The sequence below is a fragment of the Crotalus tigris genome, unplaced genomic scaffold (genome assembly GCF_016545835.1).
Source record: "Crotalus tigris isolate CLP2741 ecotype Arizona unplaced genomic scaffold, ASM1654583v1 scf7180000018068.1947079, whole genome shotgun sequence".
NCBI classification, from domain to species: Eukaryota; Metazoa; Chordata; class Lepidosauria; order Squamata; family Viperidae; genus Crotalus; species Crotalus tigris.
The window spans coordinates 1,633,777-1,658,994 of NW_024096805.1; the positions used below are offsets into that span (position 1 = coordinate 1,633,777).

At 41.1% G+C, this 25,218-nt stretch overlaps 1 protein-coding gene across 13 annotated transcripts in view; it reads right to left on the reverse strand.

Annotated features, from left to right (window-relative positions):
• The window catches only part of CELF2 (CUGBP Elav-like family member 2), a 341,120-nt gene that overhangs the window by 54,574 nt on the left and 261,328 nt on the right, over nucleotides 1-25,218 (reverse strand). For 7 of the 13 annotated variants that reach the window (XM_039347414.1, XM_039347413.1, XM_039347417.1 and 4 more), the window contains 3 exons: nucleotides 19,421-19,500; nucleotides 10,576-10,734; nucleotides 1,900-1,963 (listed from right to left, as the gene is read on the reverse strand). In XM_039347414.1, coding sequence (XP_039203348.1) covers nucleotides 1,900-1,963; nucleotides 10,576-10,734; nucleotides 19,421-19,500 — 303 coding nt within the window. Of the gene's footprint in view, nucleotides 1-1,899; nucleotides 1,964-2,072; nucleotides 2,157-10,575; nucleotides 10,735-19,420; nucleotides 19,501-25,218 lie in introns of all 13 variants that reach the window. The other 6 variants (XM_039347407.1, XM_039347406.1, XM_039347410.1 and 3 more) reach the window with 1 other exon arrangement.

Below are 25,218 nucleotides of genomic sequence, written 5' to 3' on the forward strand. Positions count from 1 at the left end.
AAAACTCTGATACATCGCGCAATGTCACGTGACGTCGTGAGTTTGACATGTCTGTCTTAGAGAGAGTACTAATAACCAGATGACTGCAAAAAAATTCCTTCTATTCCCTCCCTCTACCATCCTGTTAGAACTATAATAATAATAATAAAGTTGGAAGGGACCTTGGAAGTCATCTAGTCCAACCCCCTGCTCAGGCAAGAAACCCTATACCATTTCAGACAAATGGCTGTCCAGTCTCTTCTTAAAAACTTCCAGTGTTGGAGCATTCACCACTTCTGGAGGCAGGTTGTTCCGCTGGCTAATTGTTCTAACTGTCAGGAAGTTTCTCCTTAGTTCTAGGTTGCTTCTCTCCTTGATTAGTTTCCATCCCTTGCTTCTTGTCCTGCTTTCAGTGGCTTTGGAGAATAGCTTGACTCCCTCTTCTTTGGGGCAGCCCCTGAGATATTGGAACTCTGCTATCATGTCCCCCCTCGTCCTTCTTTTCACTAAACTAGACATACCCAATTCCAGCAACCGTTCCTTATATGTTTTAGCCTCCAGTCCCTTGACCATCTTTGTTGCTCTTCTCTCTAATCTTTCTAGAGTCTCAACATCTTTTTTACATCGTGGTGACCAAAACTGGATGCAGTATTCCAAGTGTGGCCTTACCAAGGCGTTGTAGAGTGGTATTAATACTTCACATGATCTTGATTCTATCCCTCTGTTAATGCAGCCTAGCACTGTGTTGGCTTTTTTGGCAGCTGCAGCACACAGCTGGCTCATATCTAAGTGATTGTCCACTAGGACTCCGAGATCCCTCTCATAGTTACTAGTGTTGAGCAAGGTACCACCCACCAGAACTGATGAAGCTTCTTGGATTAGAAGTGAAATGTCTTTTTCTTCTCCAAGGAAAAATAAAACCTAGTCCAGTTGCCTTTTGAAAAAGCACCTTTGAAACAGCCAAGCTCAGACAGCACCAGCACCCCTCATTTCAACGCTGAGCTACAAATATTCTCCTTTATTGATATATTTGTAGGGGACAAAAAGGCATTAAGGCGCTGTAGGAAGTCACCAAGAACCTAGTGTTTCTTGAAAGATTTTATATGAATCAACGCCACGGCCAAGAGGTTCTGCTTTTGCATATACTCACCCATTAAACTATACGGTTAGATCAGACATGTCAAACACAAGGCCCGGGGCCCGGATGCGGTCTGCAAAATGGTTTCATGTGGCCCGCGAAGCCATTCTGGAAACAGTGAGAGAACGGCCCCCGCTGCCTTGGCCCTGGCCCAGGCCGGCCAGGAGCCAGTGTACAATTTTGTGGTGGCCATCTATGCTGAAATGCATTCAGTTTTGGCTCCACAAGGCCGTCTGGAAACAGCGAGGAACCAGGAGAACCTTGAGCAGCAGTCTTGAGGAAGTGGGGCTGGGCTTGGTGCCGCGGGTGCTCGAGGGCCAGGCTGGGCATTTGACCTCTGCTGCTCAGGGTTCTGGGCAGCCTGCACCACCATCCAGCTGCCCCCCTGCATAGCCTGAGAGGAACAGTGAGACTCCTCCAGTGGACCATGCCTTGGCGCTTGCCCCGGTCCCACCCCCTTCCGCCAGAGACCCTCAGATCTGTCCCACTCCTGCCCAGCCCCCCACAGGCACCCTTGACACGAACGATGTAGAGCTGGCCACGCCCACCCAGTAGACCACACCCACTCTGTCCACACCCACCCAGTAGGCCGCACCCACCCTGGCCACACCCACCCGGCCCCCTGAGGGCAACCGCAATGCTGATGCGGCCCTCAATGAAATTGAGTTTGACACCCCTGGGTTAAATGAAAGATTTCCTTGTATTGAAAAAGCCTAAAATTCAGCCACAGGAGGGAGGAGAAAGAGGAAAAGGAATAAATAAATAAATAGGCTTTAACTCACCAGCCATTTGTTGAATGCCACTGAAGGCACCCAAATTGCTGGAGGATGTTGCTTGCTGCAGAAGCTGCAAATTAACAATAACAACATCAATGGGGTTAATAACGCAACAACTTAAGATGAAAGCAAAATTATCTGAATCAAATTAAATTTGGGATACTTATAGTTTCCTTTACATTTAAACAGTCTCTTGCTTCTGCCTGGTGTTGGAATGAAGATCCCCAGAGTGGATGCTGTAAATCCATATTAATGTCTAATCTCTATTAAGAAACACACAGACACTGGGGAAACTCAATAACATTGCTGCTTTAAAACAATTAATCAATTTACTCTTTTTTTTTAACAGCCAGGTGCTAAATCTGTTTCAGCCCATCATAGCGTGACTAATCATTGCCCTCTGCACTCTAGCAGTTAGCATAACTCATCCTGGTTAATCCCAAGAGCATTTTCCACCTCCCCACTTAAAAAGAGAAGCTGGTTTCCTTAAAGTGGTTTGTGGGACTGGTTCACAAAAATGCATAACCTCACAATAGGCTGTTCTTTTCCACAGAATTGGAAATCAAAAGCGATCTGCATGCCAGCGCACTATTTTAGTAATCCAATTATATAGAATATTCACGTAGGTGCAACTGATTGATTTTTGGAGGCAGTTGATGTATTCAGTTGCCAATCATCATTACTGAGATACTGTATAAGGGGAGAATCTTGGAACCAGCCCCTGGTCATACACATAATCTACTTCACACATTGGCTTAAGTCTTGGTTTGTTTAATCATGGTTTCCTGGATAATCCACAATTGGTTGGGATCACAACACAGGCTAGGAAACAAACCATCACTTACAAACCACAATGGCTGGTTTCGCATAACATGTTAAATCAAAATGAGTCAAACCATATTTGAGCTTAGTGTAATGTGTGAAAGACAGAACTATTTCTCGTTGGATCACTGATGATTCCAAGTGACGTGGAATTTGTAATAACAGACATAGCCTCCCAATGTAAGTAAGGTTTCATTGTGAATGAAAAGTTAAAATGCATATGAGAAGGTGTCAATTATCAGTGAATGGGCATTAGGGAGGAAATAAGGTTACGGTGAGCATTTTGGGAAAAGTTATGCAATATTCTGCATGAACGAGATGCAGGAGAGAAAAATAAAGTCTGTTAGGTGACATGAATGGGATGGGGAAAAAGACAGATTAATCCCCCAACAGAATTAAGGAAAATGAAAGAGGAGGAGAATGTGGAATCTGCTTGGAATAGAATTAAATGAATTATATTACCAAGTGCTGCAGAAGTGTGTGGAGTTCCCCTAATGAGAAGCATGAAAAAGGATGGAGGGAGAGAGGTTGTAGATGAAAAAAAAGCGAATAAAAGGAAAATTGAGAGAAAGACATTGCATAAAGGGTATAGAGAAGAAAACAGTAGTGTGTCAATGAATGGAACTGAAATTAATACTATAAACCTTCGTGCCAAAGAGCGAAAAATGATGAAAAGAAAATTGTAAATCCTGGGAAAATGTTGAAAAATGTGTGGCTAATAGATGGTATAACTGGGCTTGATTTGTTATGATGCCCCTATCTATTTGTGTCACTTGTACGTGAAGACAGCGTCTCTGTCTGATAAACTGGATAATGCCAGTATTGTTTTCTTATTCAAAGGAAAACATAGCAACAGTGAATGCAAATATATATAGGGTTATCCGTTTGCTAAGCATGGAAATGTGTTTAGCAATATTCTGAAAAGTTATGAGAGCTGAACAAAACTTGGAAAATGAGTTTATGCTGGGCAACAGATGTTCTCTCCAGATTTTTGGATTTCAGCAGATCATTGAGAAACATGAACGTAAGAAAGCTTATTGTACCCTTGTTGGTTTAAAGAATGCATGTAAACTTGAATTATTGAATGTTGAACATTTGTTGAATCTTCATTATGTGACTACCAGAATTAATCATTCAACATCAAGCATGTAATAAGACCTGAATGTTTGAGAGGGACTTAGTTATTAATATAACAAATGTATATGGAAAGCTTATGATGACATTAGAAGTACAGTATGTTGTGTGTGGACACGAGAATGAGTATGTATCCTTATATGCAAAGGATGCATTAATGGTTAAAAAACCCAAATGATTGTAGTGAATATCAAACTGTATGATGCCCAGAGGAAATGGATCTGAATATGACAAAAAAAGTAACACGAATCTCTGTGTTTTGGCAGAATGATTGTTGAAATTGGGAACAAGTAAGGAAAAAAGGAAGCAAGGAAAGTTAAAACTTTCAAATGGCAGTAAAATTATAATAGGCAGTATGTGATTAGTGTGAAGAACGAAAGCTTGTTGAAAAAAAGCAGTTGTTGATAAAAATGAGCTACTGTCTATATCAGATATGTCTAACCTCGGCAACTTTAAAACTTGTGGACTTCAACTCCCAGAATTCCTCAGCCAGCATGGGAAAGTTCAAGTCTACCACTTCAACTTCCAAAATTCCTCACCCAGCGTTCTGCGAGTTGAAGGCCACAAGTCTTAAAGTTGCCATGGTTGGACATCCCTGATTTACATTATTACATGGACGTGAGAATTAGGCATGTCAGATGAACCACGAAGTTAATGTGGTATAATGAACAATCACTAGAATAATGATGTGTCTGCATAATTACTGGAATAATGCTGCGTTAGTAGTATGTGACTAACCTAATGCGCATTGCACTTGGATACAATGTATGTAGCAAACTCTCCATTGTATACCTGTGAGAAACAAACCTAATGTATTACAATGTGTATTACAATGTGTATTACAATGTGTATTACAACCTTGCCCTCGGGGGTTCAGAATTGCTGGTTGCTATTGCTTCTGAACCTGTGCAATAAATCTCTTTGCTAAAACCCTCTGGAATTCGTAAGAGTCCTTTCGTTTTCCACAAGAAAGTAAGATGAATTTTGTAGGAATGAGTTAGTTTAGAACAGTGGTTCTCAACCTGTGGGTCGGGACCCCATTTGGGGTCGAACGACCATTTCACGGGGGTCGCCAAACAACGCAGTCCGCCATTTTTTTCCCCTTTTCCTTAGCTGTGCTACTCCCTTTTATTCTATTGGCTTTTGAAAGCCAATAGAATAGACTCTCTTGAATAGAGTCTAATTCTATTGGCTTTCAAAAGCCAATAGGAATTGTCCAGGCTGTCTCTGCCCTGCTGAGCCCGCCAAAAGTCCCATTCTGCAAACGGTTGAGTAGTCCTCGACTTACGACCGGTTGAGTAGTCCTCGACTTACGACCGGTTGGGGGGTCGCGGCATTAAAAAGGTTGAGAACCACTGGTTTAGAAGCACATGCAGTAAAAACAGGAAGAGAGGGGATCAAAGATATCCGGGAAGAGAGAACAATGATGAGATTATTCAGTCACACAGAGAGGATGGCCGAGAATAAAATTGCAAAAGAAATACACGGAGGAAGAGTTTGTGGATCCAAAGAAAGGGCAAGACAGAAACTCATGGTTGGGTGGAATGGAGGTGCAGAATTTCAAGGACCAAAGTCAGGAGGTGCACATTGTGGATATTCATGTAAAATAGATTTAGAATTCCTTTTCTTTTCTCCCAACTTCTGCTTCCAGTTTCGTTTTGCCTGAAAGAGACTTGCATGTGGTCCTGTCTCTGTCCCACAGTGGCGATCAAAGCTTATCCTAAACTTTGTAAAAATCTCTTATTCTGATTAATGTCTCAGTGAATAGGGAAGGTTCCTTCCAATTTTGTTGTCCCGATCCTTCAAACCCAGCTGTCATTCTAAGTTGCAAGCCTCATGGAAAACCTGGTCACAACAGAGCTAACTATCATGGTTTGATCAAAGCAGGCAGTTACTTATACAGCTTAATACATGAGTGGAAAGGGGAGGAAGGAAGGTGCTATGAAAATACTTTGGTTAACTGGAAATCTGAACCATCTTGCCAATAAAAGAAAATCTTTTTAAACTGACATCCAATTATGAAATTTAAAATAGATGTATTGAATGAAAGCCCGCAGTGCCACTCCTGTGTGTACTGATGCTGCATTCAGAAAATATAATTGTGGAGCTTGGCCCCTTTTTATCGAAACGCACAGCAGGGAAAGGCGACAGAGGTGGGGGAAGTGACAAACCACATAATTCAGATCATTGAGAGATTGGGATAATTATTTTTTTCCCTCCTGTGCAGAAGATTGCCACTGAACATTTTCATATTCATTAATTCCGTATATTTCTGAACAACCAATGTCAATCACGATGTAAAGGGTGTAGAATGACTTGAGATCTGGAGAACGTGAGATCCGGAGGAGTGTAGAAGATATCAGGTCTTCAAAACACAGATATTGAAATGCTCAGGTACACAGGGTGGTGGATAATTTGAAGAAAGAATTTGGGAATGCTTATTATTTGTCCCCGAGAGATTCCCCCACATAGTGGCTTTTTCTTTTACCAAACCTGTGCGTGACGTTGAAGTCAATAGGATGGAAAACATATCAAAACCATCAGGGAAAAAATAGACTTCTTTTCTGTATCACTATCTAGCCAGGTAAGGAAAACTTAACAGACAGGGACAACAGACGTTCTTCAGGCCTCAAGGCCTCCTTCCCAACCTCCCCCACTGAATTTAGATTGCAGTTTCCATAATTCCCAGCTGGGAATTCTTGCAATTGTACTTCCAACACATTTTGAGAGTACATAGTTGGTGTAGGTTGGACTAGCCGGTAGAGGTCCCCAGATCATATGTTGAATGTTTCTTCTTTCACAAGGAAGTGATGTGTTTGTATCCATATCTTTGCAGATCAGGTGAACCAAGTAAAGCTGTATGATGGTTTATATTGGGGGGGGGTCTTTAAACTTGGCCCTTTTATGACTTGTGGACTTCAACTCCTGGCTGAGGAATTCTGGGAGTTGAAGTCCACAAGTCACAAAAGGGCCAAGTCTGCAGACCCCTGGTCTGGATCCAAGCCTGCAATTTCATCAAAATGGCCGACTGAGGAATTCTGGGAGTTGAAGTCCACAAGTCTTAAAAGGGCCACGTTTGAAGACCCCTGGCTTATATGTTCGGCTGTCACATGTTATGTGAAGGCAGGAATTGTGATTTGTTCATCTGGCTTTCAGAATGCAGCCAGTCAGTCTTCAGTTGACCTGGGTTAATGTGCTGTATTTAGGAATCCAACCATTCCATTTTACAAGGAAGTATACATGTGGTTTGCACATGTAAATGGGAAAAGGTTGTTTTAAAAGTAAATCTTGCTTTGGATAATGTCATTCTGTCCAAACAGCTCTAATTATATTGCTTCTTACATTGCATTTGAAAAGCAAACATCTTTGTGCACTATCATGGTGAACCAATTGTGGAACAGAATTATCTGCCAAAGAATTGGCTCATTTTCCATCCGTGGACAGGTATTGGGCCGCGGCATGCCAGCAACCGGTCCTCACAAACAAGCAAAGCCCCATGTGTGGGATGCAGGCAGCACACAAAACCACGCACTTTCTGGTCCGTGGAAAAACCTCTCTCCACGGAACCGGTTCCTGGTGCCCATCCTTGGGGATGCATCAGAGAACATATTTTCCTAATTTTTTATTTCCAGGAAACTGCATATTCCCAAGACTGAGGGTTTGCTAGCTGTAACATTAGCCCGCTTAGCATTTTAAAAATGCATTCCAAGTGCTCAAAATCAAATACATACTTCATTTCAACAATTCTTATAAAAAGTGCCTCATATTACTATCAGAGCCCACAATGAAATCTCTGAGCACTCCTTTTACTGAACAAAGTCTACAGCCTCAACCTGCAACAGTACTAAAAGTTTCATTTGCAAAGTAGTTGTGTAACCATCGTATCAGATGGAAAGGCTCAGTATGCAGATTGCAAAAAGAGAGCACAGCTCACACACGGGGACATGCTAAAACAACGGTTGCCTTAAAAGGCTTAACCTGATTCTTAAGTTACCCATTTTGCTGATTTGTGCAATAGTCAATCCTAAACTAACCAAATAATTTTACAATTTATTAAGTTCTGCACACACCCACACCCACACCCACACACAGAGTAAGTAAACAAATCAAGCTTAGCTTGTTGTGTGAATGCAGCCAGTCAGTCTTCAGTTGATCTGGTTGCTAAAATATATTCCAAATAACCTTCTCCTAAAAAAATACCAGCCACTGAACACCTTCATATGACAAAAAGATTGCAAATTGATTTTTCATTCGGATTTTCTTACATTTTTCCTACCAAATCTAAAACACTAAAATAGAAATTATATACTTCCTTTATCTAATTCAAAAAAGGCTCTGGACATAACAGCCTTGATTAGGCTATAATGAGGTTAAGATGGTTAGTGGCTTAGCATATATCGGGTGAACTAGGCTATCATATGAAGTAGAATATAACTTGTTTTTCTCAGCATATGTGAACCCAGGGATTGTATTGTATTAATTAAAGCACTGAGAATAAAGTGTTGTGTAAATAGTTTTGGGCGCTAAACTATCCTAATTTATTTCATTAAAAAAAATGTTGCCCGTGTCCATCCGACACTCTTAACCTAGTCATTAATAACCCTTGGGGTGGCGTTCACATGATGAATTGCACTTGCTTAGTGCTAATGGTTACATGTTGTGTAAATGCAAACCATTATTTATTTATTCCTTGTGTGTCTAAGCTGCATTTTTACTGACAACTCAAGTGTGAAAGTGTAAAAGTATATTATGCACATCCAGAAAATAGGGTTGTGAGGAAGGGGAGACAAAACGATGACTTGTGCGTGACCAAATCATCTCTGAAAAGCAACAGGCGATGTACTGTTCTTGTGTCACAATACCAATGTGTGATGGTGGCATTTGTGGGGTGTTCCTTTGGCATCATGGCAGTTTCAGATGTGGATGAAGCAGAGGAAGCATGTTGTGTGAACACAGCCATTGTGAGGCAGCCATTTATGGATGGACAAATTTCAACAAGAAAAGTAGGATGGTATGAGAATGTGTGAAGCACATAGAGCTTCCACCAAATGCTTCCGGGTCAGGATTCCAAAAATTAGAGAGAACTTTTATGAACCCTTTAGTACAGGGGTAGGCAACTTTGGCCCTTTTATGACTCGTGGACTTCAACTCCCAGAATTCCTGAGCCAGCCATGCTGAGGGGAAAGGGAGGTTTCCATGCTGAGCCATGCTGGCTCAGGAATTCTGGGAGTTGAAGTCCACGAGTCATAAAAGAGCCAAGGTTGCCTACCCCTGGGCTAGGAGGCTCACCACTTAGAACAGGAGGACTTAGGACAGAGGTAGGCAACCTTGGCTCTTTTATGACTGTGGACTTCAACTCCCAGAATTCCTGAGCCAGCCATGCTGAGGGGAAAGGGAGAGGTTTCCATGCTTAGCCATGCTGGCTCAGGAATTCTGGGAGTTGAAGTCCACGAGTCATAAAAGGGCCAAGGTTGCCTACCCCTGGTCTAGTACAAACTGAACGTGTCTACTTAGAAACAAGTCCCATTAAAGTCAATAGGCCTTATTTCTGGGTAACGCAAGATACAGACTGCAGTCCCAAATAAAGGTAGTTCTCAACTTACAACAGTACGTTTAGTGACCGTCCAAAGTTATAACGGCACTGAAAAAAGTGACTTCTGACCGTTTTTCACACTTACGACCGTAGCAGCCTTCCAATGGGTCACCTGATCAAAATTCAAATGCCTGGCAACTGACTCATACTTATGACAGTTACCATGTCCTGGGGTCATGTGATCCCCTTTTGGGATCTTCTGACAAGCAAAGTCAGTGGGGGAAGCCAGGTTCACTTAAGAACCCCGTTACTTACTTAACAACTACAGGGGTTCACTTAACGACTGTGGCAAGAAAGGTCGTAAAATGGGGCAAAACTCACTTAACAACTGTCTCACTTAGCAACAGAAATGTTGAGCTCAATTGTGGTCATATGCCGAGGACTACCTGTATTTGAATTTCAGCCGTGTTCTTCCCAAAGGTGCTTTTTCAAAAAGCAGCTGGACTTTCTCTGCCCAATTGCCTTTTCAAAAAGCTCCTTTCAGACAACCACGACCTGGATGACTGAGAATCTCCATAGCAGACAACTGTGTTCTTCATACTATAAGCTTGACCTGGTTACTCAATTAACCCATTTTCTAATTTTGCATTTTGCGTTGCATCAAAGAATGAATAAACCCACTGCTTTCCCACAACACACTAAGCCAAGAATAAGGAAGCAGGTAAACCAGGCCTTAACCAAGCTGAGCATGTTGTGTGAATGTGGCTTCTAAAGTCTGAAACTATTAAAAGAGATAAATATACAGAATCCACTGCTTAGAAAAAGGCAAAAATGTAGACTTCACATCAATGTCTAAAACATTTCCAGGGGTGTGAAGCTCAGAACTGCAATTAGATATGCAAACTTCCCTATTTGCATGCTGGCAAGGACATCCTCAGAATACAATCGTTCACCCAGAAACTTCATCTATTAAAATGAGACAGCGTCCATTGGAGGACATCTCACCGCAATCTTTATCTTAATCTCAGGTATTCTTACACATCCCTTGCAGGACAATTTGATGCAACGAGCTCATTTCCACAACCCTTTCATGACAGAGATACCCCCCCCGCTTTATTTAAACCATGCCCACGTAACCCAGCATGGCAAGCTTGCTTTGAAAATATTGTAAAGAAAATGGGATGATTACTTACAGCCAGGTACTGTGGGGTAAATCCTCCAAGGCCGGTAAGGTTTCCCCAAGTGGCAGTATTGAGCTGTTGCATTTGTTGTGCCAACTGCTGTTGTAAACGTCTTTGTTCTTTGTCCTTTTGCGTATCAGCAAACTTCACGACAATTGGTGAAGAGCAGCCCTGTGGTTGGACAGATTGGTGGGGGGAAGAAAAGTCTAACACACATTTCTAGCTAGGTGGCAGCCACCTAGCCGACCTTGGCTGATCTCAGACCTGGTTAGTATTTAAGAGAGAAGGCCATTGGGGGTTGACTAGCAGCGTTGACTTGCCCGAGAAGTCAGAAAGATAAAAATATCTCGGGAGACCACTTCTGTGCTGTTGACAGGAAAACTTCACGAATGCGTTCAGGTAGTTGTCAGGAGCTGAAGTTGATTGGTGGGAGCATTTGCCATGTGATTGACGAGGCCGTGGTTTAAATTTTGGGCCCCTCATTTAATTTAGAAGGGGGCGTGATGGCTCAGCAGTTAAAGATGCCGAGCTTGTCAGCTGGAAAGCTGACAGCCTGGGATTGAATGCTGTGCAACGGGTGAGCTCCCGTCCCTGGCTCCAGCTCCTGCCCACCTAGCAGTTTGAAAGCATGGAAATGCAAGTAGATTAATAGGTACCACTTTGGTGGGAAGGTAACAGTGTTCTGTGTGCCTTTGGTACATAGCCATGCTAGCCACATGACCATGGACTGTCTTTGGACACCGCTGGCTCCCTCAGCCAAGAAACGGAGATGAGCACTGTGCCTTAGAGTCGCACACAACTGGACAGGGGAAACCTTTATCCTTACCATTTAATTTAGTTTGGTCTCTGTATCTTTTATTTGAATTGGAAAGAAAACTTCCATTCACAATCATTTTTAAGTACCGGGACCTGTATGATGCTTTTAGCCATCTTTGGCTGGTATACGAAATCAGATTGGTTACTGCTGGATGGGATTCTGCATCACGCTTGACTCAGATGAGATGTTAGAATAATTCTGAGACATCTGCATGAGTCTTTTTCAGAGTCTTTTTTTGAGATATTCTATAATTTTGCGACTGATTATAGGACTCCATATGTGGAAAGTCAAAGTGTTTAGAATCTCAAGGAGCTTTGTAGAGGGGATCCCAAAAGTCAAAATGGTAGCTGTGATTGTGGCTGCCACTTTGACATTTTTGGCCCCCCGTGCCCGATTTGCTGCAAACATCCCTGGTTAGCATGATGACAAACGTTCATTGCTCAGGGAATTTACCCCCTCTCCCCAATATATCCCATACCATCCCTTCCTGCCCATTCCCCAAATCTGCTCCAGAGATTGAGGAAATCTCCAAATCAGATCAAAACATTGGATAGGATGGTATGTAAACAGGGTCTCACTGCATGCCAATTTCTGCAAAGAAATCTGTCTGGGTGACGTTTTAGCTTAGAAATGGATCCGTTAATTTGGGATTGCTCTCTCTTAATGTTAAAAAAAAAGTCTTTGTCTTAGGTTGTTTTGGCTTTGAGTAATGAGGAAGGAAGGATGGAAGAGAAAAAGGAAAGAAGGAAGATCCCTCCTTTTCCCCATATTTTTCCACATTTTCCAAGTTTGAATATTAAATAATAAATCTTTATGCTAATCACATTTTGTATTCTAATTAGACTTGAGAAGCAGGAATGTCCTGATTTGTTAAAATTTTGAAAAACTTGGTTTATCAAGTTGTCTTCTTTCTAACCTGACTATGATCTAAGCAGAGTTCTTCCAGGCCAGATTTAATAAAAAGCTCTAGAGAGTTAAGTATTAGAAGCAGACAAAAAACTGTAAGGGCAGAAGGATGGGGAAGGAGAAGGATCAACCACACCTAACACCTTGTGCTAAATTTTGTAACCCACAAACTATTGCTCAGTGAATGTTGAAAACTGTCATGATATGAGTTTTTCTTTCTTCTTTGGTTTCTGCATGCAAAATTTTGTCTTTAGCTGATCACTCTATTATTTTAAAATAAATCAAAATTGTACAGCTGTATAAAATGTTACTTGAATATGCATATGGATGTGTGTATGTATGTATGTGTGTGTGTGTGTGCGCGCACACACACACACACACACACACACACAAACAGATATGCATTATATACTGTATAAGTACATGTATATATATAAGGTGACCAACTTTTTTACAATGAGAAGGAGGACACAAATAAATTGAAGAAAAAAAAAGTGAGTCTAATGTGTGTGTGTGTGCCGTGTCATGTTTCGGTAAGCAGTAAACAAAGCCACTTGCGTGCCTTGACAACCTTCACAGGTTTATAAAGCAAAGGAAAGCATGAAGTAAGATCGTAAGTCCAGGGGATTCACTTAATGCAGTGGTTCTCAACCATTCTAATGCCGTGACCCCATAATACAGTTCCCCATGTTGTGGTGACCCCCAAGTGGGTGTGGCCACCAATAAGAGAGAGTAGGACAGCTAGGGAAAAGGGAAAAAATGGCGGACAGCGTGGTTTGGCGACCCCCGTGAAATGGTCGTTTGACCCCAAATGGGGTCCCGACCCACAGGTTGAGAACCACTGACTTAATGGCTACTTCACTTAATGACCAAGTCCCGGGTACAACTCTGGCTGCTAAAAGAGGGCTACTGTACTTAGCATCCACATGATCTGGAGCTCTGTGCAGAAAACTCCTCTGATTGAAATGAGATGTTCATGGCTTTTGAAAAGCAGAAAAATCCATTGTTTTGCTTGCTTAAATTATTTGGGGGGGGGAGTATTTGTAGAGAGAAACAAAGGGAAATAAGGATTGTAGAGGGAAATAAAAATTAGATAAAGGCAGTGATGTAGAGGGGTTGGCAGCTACATAGGCTCACTCTGGCATAAAGTTTGCTTCCCCTGGGCATTTTAAAATATTAATGCAAAATATACTCTATGAAACCTGTAGTACAGGGGTTCTCAACCTTGGCAACTTTAAGATTTGTGGACTTCAACTCCCAGAATTCTTTGCTGGCTGAGGAATTCTGGGAATTGAAGTCCACAAGTCTTAAAGTTGCCAAGGTTGAGAACCCCTGCTGTAGTAGATCCCAACTCCCCTCCCCAGTTAAAAGACAGAAAAAGGAAACATTGATTAAAATGGAGTTCATGGAAGATCTCTTAGGAGAAACAAGGCAGTTTCCAACAGATGTACTGTTAAGTGTAGCTCTTCCAATCTTTTCCAAAAGAAGCAGAAATAAATTTCAAGGACAAGAATATGAGATGTTTTTTTTTCCCCAGACAATACTTGCAAGCTCTCCGTTTTGTCTGGCATCTGATATTCTATTTATGAATGCTTAACTGGCTGTAAATTGTATAAAACACCACAGAGGTATTTGATGAATCTATAATTTTCCTAACCCCCCCCCCTGCGTCATATTTCATCTGGGTAGCAATTTGAATAGAACCAACCTCACACAGATTGACAACATACAAATCAAAGTGGCTCTGAATCAAAAGCAGGGAGGTTATGGCTGTAACATATTAGTTTCATCCTTAAAAAAGAAAGAAAATTAGATTTCTCTAAGTGCATGAGTATAAACTCACACGTATCCCTATATGAGGTTAAAATGAGGTTTATAAAGCACATGATTACAAAAATAGGGGTGTAAACGGGTGATGTTGTTCTCTTACTGAAAACATGTTTTGTCTTAGCAGCAAGTGAAAGCTAGATGAAAGTCCTGACACTGAGTTCTAGGTAACTATCATCTGAACCAATTGTTTGATGTATAGTCTAGCTTTTGAAAATAATGTTCTTTGCATTAAAAAAATCCAGCCAAACAGCCTTAGGAGCAATACTGTATAGTTTCTGGTTGACTATCCAGATTGAATATTCCTTGTTGAAAGTCAACTGTTTGCTGCAGGAGTGTTGAGATTAATGGTCAAGTAGAATAAAGAAAAGCAGCTGAACCTTTAGATGTGAAGCTGCTTTTTCCAGTTTGGAAGCTTACAGGTGTATTGAGATGGCAACTTTCAAATTTTCTAGTCAGCATGGATGGGAAGCATGGGACCTGCAGTCCCACCACATCTGAAGAACAGCAGAGAGGTGGAAGTCAAGCTATATAAAGATCATTATTCCTTTCCTTATTGACTCTTGCTATCTATACTTTAGCAGCCCTCCCTTCCTTCCTTCCTTCCTTCCTTCCTTCCTTCCTTCCTTCCTTCCTTCCTTCCTTCCTTCCTTTTCCCAAGAAAATTATAACATATCTCAACTTTTTAAACAAAACAACATTTAAAAAAATATTTAACAAATCTTGAGATATAGGCATTTCACCAGCACACATATATATTTAAAGCATACTGCACAAGAAGCAATCCATATTCGCACATTATGTTTTGGCCTGTTTATACCAAATTTGTCCTCTAGAGCTGTTCCTATTCCCAGCATTAGGTGTGGAAAGGCCATTGTTTTTGTTCTGCTCTTTTCTTGATTCTTCATTTTCATGACAGCCATGCTAAAGCCGATTGGGACAAACCTGAGCACCATCTTTCTATGAAATCTGGGATATTTTGCCTTTGGATGGAAACTTTGCTCCCTGGGCATTGTGAAAAGGTACTATCTGGAGAAGTAAAAATGCCAAGCTTGACTTGAAACTGACAAAATGAAATACAGGCGGTCCTCAACATTCATTTAGTGACCAGAGTTAAAATGGCACTGCAAAGAGCGACTTATGACCGTTTTTCACAATTGTGACCGTTGCGGTATCTCCATGATCATGGGATCAAAATTCAGGCACTTGGCAACTGTCTTTTATTTTTTATTTTATTTTTATTTTATGAGACTTATATACCGCTTTAAGTGCAAGCACTCTCTAAGCGGTGTACATCAGTAAGCAATTTATATATATATTTACATTGCCCCCAACAATCTGGGTCCTCATTTTACCTACCCCGGAAGGATGGAAGGCCGAGTCAACCTTGAGCCGGTGAGATTTGAACCGCTGACCTGCTGAACACAGTCAGCTAAAGTGGCCTGCAGTACTGCACTCTAACTGCTGTGCCACCTCGGCTCTTGCTTGTATTTCTAACAGTTTTTTTCTTGTATTTCTAACAGTTGCAGCGTCCTAGGGTCACGTTTTGTGACCGCTTGACAAGCAGAGTCAATGAGGAATCCAGTTTCACTCAACGACTGTTGTTTACCAACTTGACAACTGCAGTGATTTACTTAACAACCGTGACAAGAAAGGTCGCAAAATGGGGCAAAAAAACCCCCCTCACAACAACTGTCTCACTTAGCAACAGAAATTTCAGGCTCAATTGTGGTCGCACATCAAACTGTGATAATAAAGTCCTCCAGAGTGGATACAGAGACTTTCTTCTCCTGGGCAAATATATGCTGCGTAGATGGCTACGGTTGTGCATAAACTATGGCTGATGGGATATGGCGTCATGAAGGACACAATGGAAGCAGTTTTCCAGATTAGAGCAAATCCATAAAAGAGATTGTTTGCAGTTCAGGGTTGAAATGAGGGGTCCTTGGTGCTCTCTGAACTTGGCTGTTTCCCTGCAGGCATTTCATCGCCCAACTAGGTAACATCATCAGTGCACTGATTATCAGAGCAGGACCCTTCAGACTGGAGCAAAACACCCAGCCAGGATGCCCCTGCTTCCCTTATTCACATTTTTCAGGTGGAATGCATCGTCTTCCTTCAAACATTAACCAAGCAGCGTGGAATAATGGAATATGTTTAATTCATGTCAGATAGCATCCATCAGTCTCATGAGGTTACCTCGAAAAGGACAAAGACACCTTTCCGGCTGTCCTAGATAGCAGGAATGGAACTAACAGCTTTAAATTACAGGATGCTTGCTTTTAACTGAACATTAGGAGAGAAATATGCTGATGAGAAAAGTAATTTTAAAAAGGAACCATTTGGTTAAAAGAGCGTGCTTTTGTCTGGGATTGCCTGATCCAAGGGGGCTGAATTAAAGCTGTATTTTTCAAACTTGGCAACTTTAAGGTGTGTAATATTCCAACTCCCAGAATTCCTCAGCCAGCATGCTGAAGAAGATTCTACTAGGAGCATACTGGCTGGGGAATTCTGGGAGTTGAAGTCCACACATCTTAAAGTGGCCAACTTTGAAAGAAACCCAACAAGATGGTGCACAAAGTCCTCCCTATTTCTCCTTCTGTAAAACTGAAATCTTCCATACTTTCTCATTAACTGGGGACTGGACCAAACCACTTTTTTTCAGTATTAAAAACACATCCAAGCTCTATATTTTGGATTGCCTCTATTGCTGTAAAAATGCGATTGGAGAACTGCCTGTTGATAGCAAAATAGAGAGAACTCCAGGGAAGCTGGCCAAAACATAACATAGGAATATCCCTCATAAGCCTACCCTGTAGGAAAGAAATATATAATTTTGAAATATACAAAATGACCTGCGTGAACAGTTGATGAGTCCCCCCCCCCCCGTATCATTTTAACAACGAGTCCAGTCTTCTGTTATCCTCTCTCTTTGTTAGTGAGCCACCATTCTGTATCATGGCACAACAGTCATTTCAATTGTTGTAATTGTACTGGACGCCATTTGGCATCTTGGGTAATCTAACAATGCTTCCACAAGATCAATATGCTTCTACAGCAGGGGTAGGCAACCTTGGCTCTTTTATGACTCATGGACTTCAACTCCCAGAATTCCCGAGCCAGCCATGCTGAGGGGAAAGAGAGAAGTTTCCAAGCTGAGCCATGCTGGCTCAGGAATTCTGGGAGTTGAAGTCCATGAGTAATAAAACGGCCTAGGCCTAGGCCAGAGGTAGGCAACCTTGGCTCTTTTATGACTCGTGGACTTCAACTCCCAGAATTCCTGAGCCAGCCATGCTGAGGGGAAAGAGAGAAGTTTCCAAGCTGAGCCATGCTGGCTCAGGAATTCTGGGAGTTGAAGTCCACAAGTCATAAAAGAGCCAAGGTTGCCAACCCGTTCTAGACAGGTGCCATGCCTTGGAAGCAGCATGCTTCAAGTCCCATCAAACTTTGCCAGCGTAGCCAGGATCTGTGGAATTTTTTTTTCTTCAAAATGGACAGTTCCTAGGGACACAAGCCAAGTCCTTAATATCCTCTTTGAGTTTTTTTTCTTGCAAAATTACCATAAGGATTTAAAACGTAGGCAAATAAACATTGATTTCAAGCCTCTGAAATTTTCAGTCAAAGATATGTGAAATATACATCTATCTATCTATCTATCTATCTATCTATCTATCTATCTATCTATCTATCTTCTATCTATCTATCTATCTATCTATCTATCTAATTATCTGTCTACCTACTTACCTACCTACTTACCTACCTACCTACCTTTTTCTTTCTTTCTTTCTTTCTTTCTTTCTTTCTTTCTTTCTTTCTTTCTTTCTTTCTTTCTTTCTTTCTTTCTTTCTTCTATCTCTATCCATCCTTTTGTCTTTAGGCAAAACATAATAGAATATACTTGCTGAAATATTAAAAGCAGGCCACATAAAAGGATGGAGATTATATATATATATATATATTATATGTTATATATTATAATATAATACAATATAATATATATACAGTATATAATATTCTGCACACAGAAGCATGCGTCTAGTCAAGTGATTTGGATTCTTTTCTGTGGCAAGCATCACATCTAATACAATCTAAAAAATGGGTAGCACTGAAAAGAAAGACAAATTGATTATAAAATATCAAAATAATTTCAACGGAAGGCTGGAGAACAACGGACACTGCATTGCCAATATCAGTGTTTCTCAAGAATACGTAAGACATTTCCATGCATTTTTAAAAATATTTTCATAGTTTTCTTTCTTTGCTCATCACACAAAGCCATTCAATGACATAGACAAAATAATGTTGGAATTTTAGTACCCAGCATGCTTTGGGAGGTTAGAGCATTTGATATATATATATATATATATATATATATATATATATATATATATATATATATATATATATATATATATATATATAGTTATATATAAATGTTCCTCATTTCAAGAGGTCTTTTTTTTTAAAAAAAAAAAGCAAGAAAAAAGTGCACATTACATCCAAATGCTTAAGAAGAATTAATTAATACACAGATACACAATACAGAATACAATAGAACATGCTGTCTTAAATGATTAATTCAGAAGATCCAGAATAAGGCACAGTCGACTCGTGAGGCAGTGTGTGTGTGTGTGTGTGTGTGTGTGTGTGTGCGCAAAATTCCAAAAAACCATGGCAAAAATCATGGTCTAGGCTGGAGGGAGCAGCACTTTTTTAAAAATTTGAAAACGCAGGGATCATTTAAATTTGAATATCTATCAAGTCAAAGATGGAATCGAAGTTTGCTGTCGCTAGCAATCCATTTCAGGGAGGGGGACTCATACGAATATGGACTAGCCCCTTGGAATAAAGGGATACTTCTAAACAGTTGGAAAAGGAAAAATATATATGTATGCCTTTTTGGGGTGTCTTTGGCCAATTTGAGTTTAGGCTTGGCAGCCTCACAGAGGCCAGCTTTATTATTAGGGTTTTTGTTTTCTCCCAAAAAATTGTGTTAGATTAAAAACAGCATCCTGAATGCCAGACAGCAAAACGACATGTTCACAAAGTTATTTAAAAAATAAAAAATCTGAATGCCACTGAAAGGAGGGCACAACAAGCGAGTGGTCTGTTCTCAGATGGTTAAGAGAAGCAACTGTCCCAGAAAGAAACAGAGTTGGGGGGGGAGAAATATGGGGAAATGGGGCTGTGAGCGTGGAAGTTTTGCCTAGGACTGTCACACATCTGATCTTCTCCGAGAGAACACCGGCTTTACATTCTCAGCCATATGCACAAAAGGAAACAATGAAAGGGCATATGATACAGTACCTCCATAGTCTGGGACTGGTGCATGGCTTTGATTGCATTCTGTGCCATTGCCCTTGTCGAAAACGTGACAAACGCACAGCCTGTGGGAACAGGGGGCAGGGAGCAGGAAAGACAAAAAAAGAAAGAAAAAAAAAGGAAAGAAAAAAAGAAAGAAAAACAGAAAAGAAAAGAAAAGAACAACAAAGACAAAAAAGGATTGGACGCTTGTTAAACCAACACAGTCTACGAGAACGGCCACAAGACGACACTGTTCTCTGTAGTACATAAATTAAAAAAGAAAAAAAAAAAGAAAAAAGAAAAAAACAAAAAAGTGAAAACAAAAAAAAAAAAAACCAAAAAAACAACCCAATTGATTCCCTAATTGATTTGCTTCAGCAGAGCTGAGTTGATCATTCGGGAGGGAGAAGGAAAGGAAAATTGGGGGAGGGGAGGGAGGGGAGAGGGAAGGCTGAGACTCAGTGGGAAAATGACAAGATGGCTATTTTCCTCCTCCTTCAGAAGCAGCCTTTCTCCATCTTTAAGACAGACGGACTTCAACTCCCAGAATTCCTCAGCCAGCATGCTGGTTGGGGGAATTCTGGGAGCCCAAGTCCACTCGTCTGAAAGCTGCCAGAATTGAGAAACGCTGCTCTAAAGAACAGGATTGGAAATAGGCAAGACTGCTAATAGGTTTTCATTTCCATTTAACAGGGTCCCTCAAAGATCCTCATATCTCACGTCTAAGCATTCAAACTTGTCTGTTTAAAAGCACAGTCAAAATGTCCACTTGCTTCATTAGCAAACACACCCATTAGTGATTGAATTAAACCAAGTTAAGTCTTTTTTTTTTTTGGTCAGTGACATAAGCAATACCTACAATAGAAATAAGACTGGAAGTCAAGCCTATGCTTAGAGCAGGGATAGGCAACCTCGGCTCTTTTATGACTCATGGACTTCAACTCCCAGAATTCCTGAGTCAGCTATGCTAGGCTGACTCAGGAATTCTGGGAGTTGAAGTCCATGAGTCATAAAAGAGCCGAGGTTCCCAACCCTGGCTTAGAGCAGTGGTTCTCAACCTTTCTAATGCTGCGACCCCATAATACAGTTCCCCATGTTGTGGTGACCCCCAACCACTTATACATCACCGGGTGCCAGGGGCGTGGCCAAAGAAAAGGGGAAAAAAAATGGCGGACAGCCTTGTTTGGCGACCCCCGTGAAATGGTCGTTCGACCCCAAATGGGGTCCCGACCCACAGGTTGAGAACCACTGACTTAGAGGAACCTGGGCAACCCTGATGGGTCCTAAAATTGACTTTAGAGGGTTCTGAATAAACTCAGCTAACCGAACACATGAGCGACTTGTTCTGTTTCACGGCATAATGTGAGAATAAGGCTTTGTTCCTCCACCAAAGTGTGTCAAATCTGTGAAGCAACCATGATTCAGAGATCTTGGGTTCCCACAGAGGGGGTTAAAACCTTCTAAATCAGGGTTTTTCCAACCTTGGCAACTTTAAGACACATGGAGTTCAACTTCCAGAATTCTCCAGCCAGCGTAGCTGGCTGGGGAATTCTGGGACTTGAAGTCTACATGACTTAAAGAATGTTACCAAGGTTGGAAAACCCTGTCTTAAGTGGTAGGTTGGTGATGCAATTCAAGCCCTGCAATTAAACCCACCATCTTGAAGACTGACGCCTCCTTCCTCTCTGGGTGCCGCTATTTGAAAGCCAAAGATCCATGATTCAGGGTCTTTATGTTCAGGTTTATGCTTCTGGTTCTGCCTTCAGGGCTCATGTTTAGGCAAAGAGACCTGCGTTCTCCACCTAAATCAATGACACCAATTAGGAAGAAGACGAGGTCTTCTTAAGGTTCTGCAGACTCTTCCTAACTCCAGATTTTAGGTGAGGTCGTGGGAAAGGGCAACATTTAGGAAGAGAAGGCTTAAGGTTGGGGACTTAATGTACTCCTTATTTTAATGGAAGGTGACGTTGGAACAGTTTGATAGGAGAAGGTTGGGCAGTCCTGATGCCAGACACTTCATATTTAGAACTCTTAAAGCTCTATGATAAGATCTGGAGAGGAGACCAGATCAATGTCATCCTTTCTCGGAAACAATATTCTAAAAACCACCTTTCCTTGGGGCCGTGGCATCTTTGGGAACTAGTTAGTAACTCTTATAGTCATTCCATCCATTGGTGTCTTCTGCCAATGGATGACCACCTCCATCATTTTAGGATCTCACTAGGAGAATATTTACTCATCTCTTTTTGGGGAAACGTCAGGAGCTTCTGCGGAAATAGTCTCACGTCAACATTTTATGCATCTAGGCACCTTATTGATTGTGTGCATGGTCATAAAGGTTCCCTTTGATCTGCAGAGCATATGCTAAATTAGATCTTCTGTGCAATCAAATAATCACCGCAAGGATTCTCTACCAATTGCAGCTCTTAGCTGACTTGGGCTGAGCTCAAAAAAGCAAAGCAGAGGTGTATCTAGTTAGTAGTTTAAAGAAGAGGCCATCCGCCTCTCTCCCAAGGGAACATGAAGATTGTAGGCTAGACAGGGACATCTCTTAGTAAGAATGCAATGGCAAAGCAAAGGAAAATTACATGGACGTGCCCATGTTATCAAGAGGGTTTAAGTGTAGCGATGATGCCTTTTATTCTTCTTTAGGCTAAGCATCACTTTCACAACTGATTCTCCGCTGGCACCCTAGTTGGGTAGGAGGGAAGACTAATGTGAGCCCAACCCATATCAATCTTTTCCCATGGAGGGAGACCCAGACGACACAGTATTGAATAACTGGAGGTTGTATAAATATTTATAGAAGTATATACCGAGAAGGTTAGATAAATAGAAGTATTAATGTAAGAGAAAATTAATCTTATTGTATATAATACAGATAGGGAAATTTGGAGAGAGGAGTTGCTCGGACATTACCCCTGAATTGTATCTGAAGAGGGATGAGAGGGAAGAAAGGAGAGGAGAGAGAAAAGAATAAAGGAGGGGAGAAGGAAGTAGGAAGGTTGGAGGAGAAGAGGAGAAGTGGGGAGGTGAAGGAAAGAGAAGAGGAAGAAGAGGGAAGTAGGGAAGAGAAGAAAGGGAGAAAGAAGGTAGAGAAGAAGGAATCTGGATACAGTGAAAGGGGAAATGGGCGAGCAACACCAAAAGTCATGTGTATATATTTATTTCATTTTATCAAAAGTATTTTTATATATGAATGTAAAAAGAATGTATGTTAACATCTGATAAATATCACGGTATATGTATGGAGGAGAGTTTGGGAAAATAAAAAATTATTGAAAAAAATCTTTTCCCATGGATTGGCTTGGTGGGAGGATACAAAAGTGAACATGCATTTATTTCCGGTACTAACTCTGGTGGGTTTAATTTGATGTTGGTTATTTTGGTTTATTATGTCATTTCCAGAGATGGGCAGTTTAAGGAAGCATGAGAGGTGGACTCTGCCGATACAGGTAGTCCTCAACTTACAGCAGTTTGTTTAGTGACTCCTTGAAGTTACAACGGCATTGAAAAAAGTGATTTGTGACCGTTTTTCACATGACCACCGCAGCACGCCCCATGGTCACATGATCAAAATTCAGTTGCTTGGCAACTGACTCATTATTTATGACGGCTGCAGCTTCCTGGGGTCACGTGATCCCCTTTTGCGACCTTCTGGCAAGCAAAGTCAATGGGGAAGCCAGATTCACTTAAAACAGCCTTGTTACTCACTTAACAACTGCAGTGATTCACTTAAGCACTGTGGCAAGAAAGGTCGCAAAATGGGGCAAAGCTCACTTAACAAATGTCTCACCTAACAGCAGAAAATTTGGGCTCAATTGTGGTCGTAAGTCGAGGATCACCTGTATTGGCGGTCCTCCTCGGTGTGAGAGTTGGAAATGGGAATTCGCGAGGCCAAAATATACCAGCGCAGGTTGCAGAAGGACAAACGGCATGGAACAATGGAATATTTTAGAAACAGGAAGATACTGGCCTCTAAAAGACCTTCCAAGTATCTATAAGAACAATAGTGTGTGTTTGAAGGAGCATATCATTTAACTAAGGAGAAACTTCCTGACAGTGAGAACAATTAATCAGTGGAACAGCCTGCCTCCAGCAGCGGTGAATGCTCCAACTCTGGAAGTTTTTAAGAAGAGACTGGACAGCCATTTGTCCGAAATGGTGTAGGGTTTCCTGCCTGAGCAGGGGGTTGGACCAGAAGACCTCCAAGGTTTCTTCCAACTCTATTATTATTATTATTATTATTATTATTATTATTATTATTATTATTATTATCATCATCATCATCATCATCATCATCATCATCATCATCATCATCATTATTCATTAGACATGAACCTCAGTCAACTGAATATTCCAATTGATTGGTACTGTTGGTTGACACGGGTTGCTGCCAGCATCCTAGGTATCAACTAGGTACCTCATTATTATTATTATTATTATTATTATTATTATTATTATTATTATTATTATTATTATTATTATTATTATGGATCATCGCACAGTCAGCCAGATGTTCAGACTGGATTTGGCATTTTGTCTACCTATTGAGTCCTTACGCAGGACCTGGGATAGGCAGATGTGGATGTTTGATGGTATTACAGATATCGTTGCAGGATGGAAGCAGTTCCTAGTAAGGCCGCCTTTTGCAATTGACTAATAGCGAATTTGTCAATGCCAATGGTGTTCAAGTGGTGCTCCAGTTGTTTTGGGATTGCACCCAAAGAGCAATTATTATTATTATTATTATTATTATTATTGATCATCGCATAGTCAGCCAGATGTCCAGACTGGATTTGGCATTTTTGTCTACCTATCGAGTCCTTACCAAGGACCTGGGATAGGCAGATGTGGATGTTCGATGGTATTACAGATATCATCGCAGGATGGAAGCAGTTCCTAGTAAGGCTGCCTTTTGCAATTGACTAATGGCGAATTTGTCAATGCCAGAGGTGTTCAAGTGGTCCTCCAGTTGTTTTGGGATTGCACCCAAGGTACCTATTATATTGGTATTACCCTGGCTGCTGCTGCTATTATTGTTGTTGTTGTTGTTGTTGTTCAACTATGCTAGAAAAAGTAGTGGTTGAGGTCTCATTTAGTGCCTTCTATCCGCATTGGATTCGTCATCCTCAATCCGCATGGTCAATGAACAGGAATTTGCTGGGGATTTGACTTAAAAAATGTAGGAAAGTCCTACTTTATCTGACAGAGTTTCATGGGAAGCGAGTGAGTTTGTACCATTTATACCAAATTTGGTGGGATTTAATAATGGTTTTAACATTTCTTTTTTTAAAAAAATAAAAATGAAATAAATACCCTTTGAAATTGACATTTCCCAGGGTGCCTTGTAAGAAAAGGCTGTGAAATACTTGCAAATTCAAGCTGATTTCATAGCAGTATTGTGACAAGGTGAAAGCAAGAAATCTGGCATGCTGAAAAGACCTTGATTTCTAAGCCTTTTAGCCTAGTTCAGGGATAGGCAACCTTGGCTCTTTTATGACTCTTGGACTTCAACTCCCAGAATTCCTGAGCCAGCATGGCTCATCTTGGAAACCTCTTCCTTTCCCCTCAGCATGGCTGGCTCAGGAATTCTGGGAGTTGAAGTCCACGAGTCATCAAAGAGCCAAGGTTGCCTACCCCTGGCCTAGTTAGTATTTGAAATCTGGGCTTCCGAACTAAAATTAAGAAATGAAATCACAGCACAGTTCCTTCAATTTCCTCCACAACCGACGTTGATGGTGACTGTTAACAATTTTAAAAGGCTTCTAAACCAGTGGTTCTCAACCTGTGGGTCGGGA